Here is a 10,636-nt window from a genome sequence, read left to right as displayed (position 1 = left end):
CAATCTTTTTATACTCTTTGATAGAATAAATTACAAAGATATAAATGTATAATTAAATGTCGAGCGTTAAATGTAAATAAAATGAAATCCGCTTGAGGAAGTCAACATTCTTGCAAAGATATTATCAGTTTTATCACTCCGCTGCTCTGTAGTATGCATAAGAATTAAACTATTTTTTCCTGTTATTTCTTCGCGGTCAAAACAAAAATAGTATAAGAAAAGGAAGGTCGACTTCTCTTTGCCCGTTTGGAAATGAAGAATTTTATATCGTATGCAAAAGGTATCCTGACGTATTCACACACATATATATACAGGCGCGCGTTTAATTTACCTGTAACACTTTTTACAGAATCTTATCTGAATACTATTAATATGAATGAAATTACTTCACGAGTTATATAACGCATTATCATGTTATTACTAATACGATTGCAAAAGTTATATTGACGAAAAATTACTCACAACATCGTAAGTTAAACGGGGACAATATATCTTGAATAGCAAGTATTGTGACGAGTGTACTTAGTTGACTTATTTTCTCGTAATGGAGCTCAATGACCATTCTAGCATCTCATTTACGATTTAATGTTTTCGCAATTTTTACGGGACCTTGCGACGAACTTAACGATATTCAGAATAATTATCATGTTGATGTCAAAAACCAGATATCGGGCGTATCACGTATTGAAAGCGAATTTAAAAGTGTAGGTGTTATTTTCGAATTGTAAGCAGCATTACGTTTATTAATTAGATACTCTGACATAATGTCTAGATTAAAAATTTTTAGTTATTCCTACTTTAGAGAATATTTTTTGTTTTATAAAAGTAGGAGTTACCAAAAAAACAATGTTTTATTATTCTATAAATATGTTATTAAAAAACATAACAGTATCCTATCCCGTATCGAATGAATACGAACGCGTAAATTAAATTAAAGCTTTACAAATAAATTGGATTATGTGTGATAACGCCTGAGTAATATTTATTCATGTTCCGAAACGATTTTCTTTCGTGCTCGAAACGATGGAAAAAATAAAATTGTAAAGATTGAAAATGCTGAAAATGTTGAAAGGAAGAAAGACAGAGGAATGAGAAATGTTTATCGACATAGATGTTGAACGAGTCGATCGTCTTTTTGTGTTTACAAGGGCACAAAATACAGCGTCGAGTACTATCTAGTAATTAAATGTGATTTTATGCAAACGCGTCGCGCACTTGTTAGCACGTAAACTGCAATTTGAATTTGAATAAAACTCGGTACGCTTGGAATATACAAAAAAAATATTTCGGTTTGAAGAATAATGTCATGGGAGTAGACTCGCATCCGTTTGTACTTGTAATGCTATTGTAAATCCGGATCCTAGAAATTTCTCAAGAGTAGTATTTTTTCACATGTAACTCATTTACCGATACGTATCCTTGATCTTTTCCGGAATCGGAGGTGTTTTATTTGCTCTGGGTTAACCATTAGCATCTAAAATAGATTGTAGCGTTTTATTTAATCTGACCCGCGCGACCGGACAGGTAAAATGTGAATATGTATTTTTTCAAGTCTCTGTTGCTAACAACCGGATTTAGCCGAAATTTCAAATTCAAAGCAGCACGGCGCATCCTTCAAACGTTACGCGAATTGCAAATATAGATATTTGAGCGATTGATAACATTTGCTCACATACGAATGTATCGGCGATATTTGATTTTCCTTGACAATATCTTTGTAAAATTACGTCGTTAGGTAGTTTATATATTTTGCGTTACTAATTAGTATACATAAATGTTTGCTTTGTTAAAGCCGGGGGCGAACCACGTGTAGCATTCGATAACGATAACGATTTCAAACTGAAACAAATTCTCGTGACTAATTAATTTTGTCGATGTCGACTGAATATTTAACTAGCTTGCGCGAGTACGAACATGAACAACGGCGCAAGAGGATTTGCTATTTACAAATACAAGTATAATCTCGCACGGTGAATGCGACAATGTAGTGTGTGCGCATACTGTGTCAGCGTTTTGGGAGTTGCTGCAGCATTGTGTGTTGTACCGTTCGGTAAAGCGCTGTCCCTCAGCAACGGTAAAAAAAAGCCCTACAAATCACAAGATGATAGCGATACATTATGAAAATCCTAATTTTTAATACGTACATATATTTTCCTGCAAGTTAACAGGAGCATCGTAAAATAACCAATGCATTCCATGCGCTTCACAACTGCTTACTCATCCGTCATGCATTAACACGTTAAATGGCTCAATCAAGGACGAAAAGATTAATATTATCTCATTGAAACTGGTTACGTGTATTATTTAAACTTGCTTCGTCTCGGTTCGACTCCTAAATAATTATAATAGTCATTTGACTTTTAACACACCAATTAGAACTTCCTCTCTGTCCTACGTCATTTATATGATAATATCAACTTTTGGTTCCTCGAACTTTTCGATATAATGGTTCTTCGAATAAAATTAGATAGTTACACAATCATATACATATATATATATATTTATATATAGACATGCATGTACTAGCGCGTATGAAGCTATAATATTTAATAAAATCGTAGGAGAAAAAGCGCAACGCGAGACTTGTGACATTTTTCGCCAATTCCAACGGTATATTTTCAGGTGGATGGATTGCGACAAATTTTGTCGCAGTTTAATTCGATACGATCCCTTTGACGATTCGCCGATATTGGCGAAAATCGACATCGCACGTGGTGAGCAGCTCGTGCGTCACCGTCAAAGTTCAGCGAGCCCGCGCACATTGGGATCGAGTATGGTACTGTATATACAAGTAGCACTGAGTTATGCCAGCGTTGTAAAACACTTTCCTCTGCATTTGGCCGATTGCCAAGGACCCCCCGCCCTTTTCGTGAGTTCCATCTAACGATGGTACCGCGAGTGCATCGCACGGAATACACGAATGCGCGATGCATTCGCGTACTTCGTCGTCTACTCGACGACGACGAAGACGACGACGGCAGTGCACGTTCGCGGATTACGTATGTGAGAAGGTGTAAACAACGTGAGTCGTATAACCAACCCCCCTATCGACGACCGGCTCCCACATATACACACGCAGTACATACGAATGACATGCGTGTGTGTGTGACCTCGTGCATTGATCAATCTACTAGTGACGCCCATGAAGCGATCGGGTCGTCGAGTATATAAGCAATCGGCCGAAAAGCAAGAGCATCATTCAGTCACTGTTCATCAGCAGCTGATCTCCTGCGAGCCAAACTAATCCGACCAACCATGAAGTACTGCGTTGTAAGTATTTCGCGACGGGTCATTCTCGGATGATGTCGCGCTGCGATCGGGGTAACGATCGGTACGCTGGCGAGATTGCTTGCAATTTCATTTGCATCTGCGCGTCAAGAACGTGTCGAGTCGATACACTCACGTCGGCCCTGCGAAATTCTCTGATAGATTTTCGTCGATGACTCGCCGCACTTGTTCGCTGATCATGCTACATTCGCCGATTAGCCTAATTACTACATTATCGTGATTATCCGTGAATTGATCGGCTTGATCAGCTGCGTACGCTCCAAGCTTGGATCAAGTCGTGATGCTCCTAACTATACAGCGCTCGTAGCTACATGGCGATAATATTCTCGTGATCTCGCATGCTACCGATATTAACTCATTATCGGTAATTAGTTCGTAATCCTGCCTTCCTTTGCTCTGCTGTTTGCTGATCATTCAATCGGCACGACAATGCAACTGCTTGGTAAACATGAAATTTTCAAAACTTTTATTTCTTACGACTGCAACACGTATCTCTTCTGGACTACACCTTTCTAATGGCACTTTCTAATTTATATGTTTATATATATTATATTAATACTTAATTTATATTTATATAAAATACTTAAATACTAAATTAATCATATGTATCGCGACATTCATCTTGCAAATACTGATTATGATTCTCAGTGAATGTACGTTGGCTAATTATATAAACTCTTGCTGGGCGTCTCTGTTTCTCTCGTTATAGAGAATCATAATACTTTTCTTTATATGTTATTATTATACGTTACTAAGAGAAGACGCAATCACCACATCGACACATTTCATATGCATTCATCAAGTCTCACCTTACCAGATATCGCAAATTGATTTCGTTTAAAAAATATTAATGTAGAAAAGATGTTAAACAAAACATTACACAATGTCAGCAGTGACACAACGTCAATTTTACGCAATTTAATGAAGTCATCGTCTGTATAAATTAATTGAAGATTACTTTCGCAGGCTATCCTACTTCTGGCTCTCTTCGCCATCGTTATGGCGCAGAAGAGGGTGCCCAACCTTAAGGAAGAAGCTCCGAAATCGGAGATCGAGGACGCGAGAAACAAGAGAGGCGCGTATGGAGAATATAACCATGCATACCCATACTCAGTATATCCTTATGGCTACCAATACCATGGATATCCTTATGCCTATCATGGCTACCCATATGCTTACAACTCTTACCACTACCCCTATTATGGCATCTACGGCGGCTACCACCATTGAAGTGAATACGACGACTACGGTTAAAATGAAGGCTAGGATCTCGACGACGACTTGTAATTAAGACTTAGGACCAAGGATTGGATCACGAAAATGTCAAAAATTCTCGCTCAAGACGTACACTCGTACAATCTGTTCAATTTGGAAACTCTTGATAACTACGAACGCAACATGCTTAAGTTCTTCGATGATCAACAGTTGTGTTGATATATTCATTGCATTAATAAAGTAAGATTAAATACAAAACAAATGTCTTCTCTCTGAGGAATTCTTCTCGTACAAGCCCGATCCAGCCCCTGGTATTCTTTGTGTGATCTTTACTTTGAGGTTACACGTTTGAAGTCCGAATATCGGCAGAAGCAGATTTCCCACAAGATACCGAAAGAATTTATCGAAAGGACGGGTATTTATTTCCGCTGGAAAATGCACCACGCGAGATAAACAGGCGGCGGAAAATGCGGCGGATAATTAACGGGAAAGCGTTGCAAATTTTAATGACTACGAAAGCGCGTTAATTCGAATGTAATTTATGTAACCGCAGATCGTGCATATATCCGGCGCGCAAACGTCATTTTCACAGCAGGATCCGGCGGAGTTCATCGCGCATACATTTGCGGTTTCATGTTTAATACGAGCGCATAACGTATGGTCCGGCGTCGCGGTGCGGATTTCCAGACAGGATGCAGGAAAACGTGCAGCGGGAACGATTGACGTCATTAAAAGACGATACCCGCTCGATGGGATGCGCCAGAGTTCGTAAACGTACGCGCGCGTTTACGAGGTTGCGTTAACGTCGTGTTTTGCCACTTCAGTCGTGGACGTTGACATGATTAACATCACTGACACGACGTCGCCTATTGGCCTCATTAGTGTCTCGCGCATGGAGATAATGAGTAACGACTGCGTAAGTAACACGATCTATTCGTGTAATCTCAGAAATCATGAAAGTAGAGCAATTTCTCTTGGCAGGTGTTAATTGACCGTATATTTTTCATCGTTTTTATCGCAGATACAATTCGATATATACATTCGCACTGCTTTGAACCGGCGTATGTTGTATAGAGAGAATTCATTTTAATTCCGTTTATTTTAATTTTAATACAATATAACATTTTATTTTATTCTATATCGTTTTATATAATACAGGAAACAACACGAGGGAAAAGAAATACATGTAAAATGTAATAACCATCTCACTGCAAAACTATTTCATTTCATATTTTTCAGAATAATTTGCTGCGCATGATCGTCGCGCTAAACAATCCGTGTGGACGTGTTGTATATTAATTCATTTCGAGACAGGACTCAAAACGGAGATCACGCAGAAATAATATCGAAATATCGTAGAGCTCCGGTCGATGACGAAACGCTCATCCAGAAAATATATGCGAGGAAATAAAACCATTTCTTTGCAGATTTTTAACGACACGTTTCACACCTTCGCGTCGTCCGACATATAATTAAGTATTATAGCTTCTCTGCGCTCTGAAATGTTAATTTATATTCCGCGACTGAAGGACGCGTGAGCAACGAGCGCGCGGCATCCGCCTACATTATCCGATTATCCGATTTGATTTTCGACTTTATGGGACAACGGATGAATTCACGTAATGGCGTAGTCGTCCGAAATGCATCAAAAAGGCGACGAAATCGACACGCGCGCGCGCGCACGCGCCCGGACCGTGAATCTGATTTACGCGTAACCGCGCGTGTTACACAATACGAGTGTATCCTCGTAAATAAGCGCTTATTCCGTATTCCCCGAGACCCCAAGACTTTGCCGGTACTTTCACTGGAAGAGCCGAAGAGCAGCCGGACGAGCGTGACGAGAATGCCGTATAAGAGCCGCTGCGCGTTTCACGCAATCGTGCGGTATCCTGCGCGACCTCGTCGGAAGTTCACGAGACGACACTCGTTTCCTCCGCGACCTCGCATTTCCCTATTGAGGACATAATTTACGGGCGACGACGAGCGAAGCACGCGCGGGCGAGTACGCGGTGATGAATGAAAGTTCCGACTTTTTATCCGCCCCTATATATGCGTTTCACCGCGCGGCGCGGCGCGCGGAGGCGGAGGGATTTACGAGGTCCTCTTTATCACCACGAAACAGCAGCCCGCGCGGGCAAGGTCGCGCCGTGCTATCTTTTGTTAAAAAGCAAGTATCGCAATTTCAAGCGCGTGCCCTCTCCTCGTCATATCGGTGGTTATAATGGGGGTCAGCGTGCGGCTTTCGCGGGCTTTTAATCACGTCTCGTCTCTGATTCTTCGTTCGAGATGCGATGAGAGATCGCAATTTCCGGCTGTTGCTCAAACGGGCGAGTTATCGTCCGCTCGGATCGTTCGTAACAGATTTTGGCATACGGCCGCGAAAATTCGATTATGGAGGCAATGCGACGATACCGACGTGCACTCGGAATCGATAAGTGTAACATCACGAATCCGTAACAGTATTGCTTAAGCCCGATCGATGAAAGCCGGCAAGAAAGTCTATTGTAATTCGTGGACAGTCGCGACCCGATTGTATTTATACATGCGCAGGTATGGCTGTCGTCTTAGTCGGCGCGGGCCTGTCCATCCTCGAACAAATTAGTTTCTTGATTCGCGTGGTCCGATTCAATGTCGAGACCCCGTGGGAAATAGCGCACAGTTTCTTATATCGGACGAGACAACCGGACGGTCTCGGTGCGGTGTTAAGTGCGGTGATAAGGATTACACGGCTTTGAAAATGCGGCACGTCCCGGTAAGAGCGGTGCACCGTTCGACTTTCTTTGGCGCGATTTTCCGCCATCCATCCGTTCGTGTGTCACACGAAAATGTTCAAGCTCTCCCATGCCTTTTCCCATTACGTCGGACAAGAGACTTTTGTGTATCAATATTCATGAGCTTTCAACGAGCAAAGCTTTTGTCGGTTATAAAATATTTTATACGCCGAGATTACCGGAGAGATTAACTTGAGGAAACAATTAACGCATAAAATACGACGGGATTTCGTTCCTTCTTATACGTGTGATTTTATCCGCGATATTTTGAAGAATTTATGAATAAAAGTGTCGAGATGCGCTTTTGCCTATATGTGTGTGCATTGTTTATTTCTATTATTATGAAAAGGAAATAATTTTCTCAGAAGCGCCGAATTTATCAATTTCATATTTGACGCATCTTGCGACAGCTGTAAATGCTTTGTTACGCGCACATTTTGTTATCCTCCATTTTCATAATTTTCCCACTTGTTTCCATTGTCACTTGATATTGTCCCATTTATCACACAAAATATCCGTATTATTTTTAGATCGTCTACATTCTCGTGCTGGCGCTTTCGTTGACTCGAGCCGAGCAGAGAGCCGAAGCGCAGGAGTCAACGGTCACGAAGCTGCGGGTGGTGGACTTTGGCGAGTCCAGCGGGATCGAAACGGAGCCCGAGCAAGCCGACGTTCAACGGAAACGAGACTCCGGATATTCGTACAACAAACCGAGTCGTATCTCGTCGTATCCTCGGCTACGCTTGCAGGCGAATCAGCCTAGGGATGAAATCGCGTCCAGAAAGCCCGGTCAGTTAAGCAGACCGTTCACGAGATACGGACCGCCGAATCACTCGTCTGTCGCCACCGCCGCCGCCGCCGCCGCCGCCGCGCACGGTTATCGCGGCCAACACCACCGAGGCAAATTACAGCATCACGTCGATCAACAGCAGTCGATCGGCTACGATGTTGGTTCGGCGCAGCAGGAAGTGCCGAGTCCAATTAGGAACGCCGACTTTGCGAGCGAGAATGCGATCGCCAGTCAAAACAACGAGCCCTTCGGCATGTACACGGCCAACTACCTGCCGCCGCAGAATCAGAAACTGCCCGCCTCCTCCTCGGTGGATAACTTCGCCCCGCAGTCGTATTCGCCGCCGATTGAAGGCCAGCAGCAGCTCGCGCAGCTCGGAAACCAGCAGATTTCCGACGCCGCGCTTTTCCTCTCCCAAAACGCGCAGGCGATCCAGCAACTTTACGGCGCGCCCGCCAGCGGCCAGGACTTTGCGCCCAGCCACGACCAGTTGCAGGACCCTGTCAATCAGATTCAAACTCCGAGCGCTCAATTCGGCGGTCTGGAGAGCACGTCGCCGAGCCCGGCGGAGTTCCCGCCCGGCGCGTTGCCGCCGTACGCCTCGGGCACGCTGAATCCGCAAGAGACTCTGGAGCAGATCCAGTCTCTGGAGAAGGACCGGCTGATCGTGCAGCTACAGCAAGCCCTGGCGCAGGCCCAGAGCAGCCCGAGCGTCGCGGCGGCGGCGGGCAGGTACGCTCAGAACCAAGCAAGTTTCATTCCCAGTCAGGAGTTTCTAACCTCCATAAGCCAGCGAATGAAATCGCATGTACCCCCGGGGCCGCAAAGCGTGGCCTTCACCGGCGGAAACACAGCCTTTAGTCAGTCTCCTTTCCTGCCAGGGACCACGCTGAATCCCCTGGGGCCTCCTCTTAGCTACGGTGTGCCAACGACTACCGCGCAAACTCCGACCACAACGACGGTGGTCACCGCACCTCCGCCGCAATCAGCCGGAGGCGACGGAGGCAGCATTCAAGTATCGTCTTCGCTGCCCGCTCCCAATCAGCCCGGGCCATCCGCGGCCGCGTCACCCGTGGGAATCCCCATTTACGGCGGGTTCGTGCCTACTCTCATCGCCGGGCCCGGCTTTGTTCCTACTTACAGCGGCGTCTTCGCGACCGGACCGCTCAGACCGGCGCAACCCTCCGGCTCGTCGCCCACTCACTTTGGGATACCCATTCCCACGCAACCTCCTGAGAAACCGACGTCGAGGCCGCCAGCCAGCACGACACCCGTGTCCGTCTTCCCCGACCGACCCGGGCTCCCCTTGTCCCCGGCGATCACGCCGGTGATCTTGCCCGTTCAACCGCTGCGACCCGTCGCTGCTCCCCTGCACCCCATTGTCACTCCCTTGCAGCCGCCGCCGCTGCCGGCCACCCCCGTCGTCACGTCGACCGGGGTGCAGTACTCGTACGGCGTGCAGAACGCGCTGGTCAACCCCGCGCTCTACAAGCCGGTCAGAGCGGTCTATCCGGTTTACTACTACTCCAACGTGGCTTACCAGCCGCAGAAAGCCGGTAGCGTGCCGAGCTACCCGTGGAGCTATGCGCCTTCGTACGCGCAAGCGAAACCGGCGCAAATATGGAAATGAGGTGTTCCCGTTCTCCGCGAGCGCGGATCGTGAGCGCGCTCGCGCGATATTCAGTCTGGCTGGACTTACCCGCGCGGAAAAGAGAGAGGGAGAGATTGAAGAAGAAAGTACAGCTGCGGGAGAGGAGAGTATCGCGGAGTATCGCAGTCGCGTGATTTTGATGCGCCGATGACGCCGCGCCGTATCGCCGATTAACCTTTTTCACGTAAACGATTTCATTTTCTACGCTCGGCGGCAGACGAGAGTTCTCGCGTCGCAAACCGCTCTGCTACGCGGTGAAGGTGGTTCCGTTCGTCTGCGCCGAGAGGAAAGTTCCGGCATCGCCGTGACGAAGAAACCTGCGCGCGTCCCTCGCGCTGAAGAGGCCGAAATTGCCCACGCTGAGAGAGAGAGAGAGAGGGAGAGAGAGAGAGAGAGAGACGACGGTGTGTCTCTCTTTTCCCGCCGCCGCCGCCGCCGCCGCTATGATAAGTCGACGTGGTAATTGTGACGAAACTGGAGGAGCGCGACGCTCTCCCAGCCAGGCGGAACGGTTCGTTGCTCTGTTATTCGCGAGAGGACAATTCCCCGCGCGACATTGACGCTCGCCGTGTTAAGGCCATCACACACAAATGAACGTAAGCAGTAAAACGTAAGCAGTAAAGAAACTGACCGATCACAATCAATTATTCTCGTAAGTTTTAAAATGGCGTTCTTAAATTTCGATGGTGATCGGTCGATTTTTTGCTTACTGCTTACGTCTTACTGCTTAAGTTCGTTTGTGTGTGATGGCCTTTACAATTACTTGGCGCTTCCATGAATAATCATGCGGTAAGACTCGCGCGCGCGCGCGCGAGTTATCACAGGCGCAAATTTCAATGCGCGTCAGATACATGCTAATGCATGCCCGCGAGAAGTTGATGAAGTTCGAGCCGCGTTCATCATCAACGCGCGGTTAACGCG

The 10,636-nt window shown here is 45.9% G+C and overlaps 2 protein-coding genes across 2 annotated transcripts; both read left to right on the top strand.

Moving 5' to 3' along the window:
* Positions 1-3,146: 3,146 nt before the first annotated feature.
* On the top strand, positions 3,147-4,577 carry LOC105189374 (prisilkin-39). Its single transcript, XM_011151432.2, has 2 exons — positions 3,147-3,270; positions 4,255-4,577. Exons 1-2 carry the CDS (start codon positions 3,256-3,258, stop codon positions 4,516-4,518), a joined length of 279 nt encoding a protein of 92 aa, XP_011149734.1. The 5' UTR covers positions 3,147-3,255; the 3' UTR covers positions 4,519-4,577.
* A 764-nt stretch (positions 4,578-5,341) lies between these two features.
* Positions 5,342-10,089, top strand: LOC105189373 (extensin). The gene is made up of 2 exons (XM_025298084.1): positions 5,342-5,419; positions 7,805-10,089. The coding sequence occupies exons 1-2, from the start codon at positions 5,342-5,344 to the stop codon at positions 9,692-9,694; spliced, it is 1,968 nt and encodes a 655-aa protein (XP_025153869.1). The 3' UTR covers positions 9,695-10,089.
* Positions 10,090-10,636: the final 547 nt, after the last annotated feature.

The sequence above is a fragment of the Harpegnathos saltator genome, unplaced genomic scaffold, assembly GCF_003227715.2.
Source record: "Harpegnathos saltator strain DR-91 unplaced genomic scaffold, Hsal_v8.6 scaffold203, whole genome shotgun sequence".
Classification (NCBI taxonomy): Eukaryota; Metazoa; Arthropoda; class Insecta; order Hymenoptera; family Formicidae; genus Harpegnathos; species Harpegnathos saltator.
Note: the sequence above shows the minus strand (reverse complement) of the source record. Positions and strands in the feature narration are given on the sequence as shown.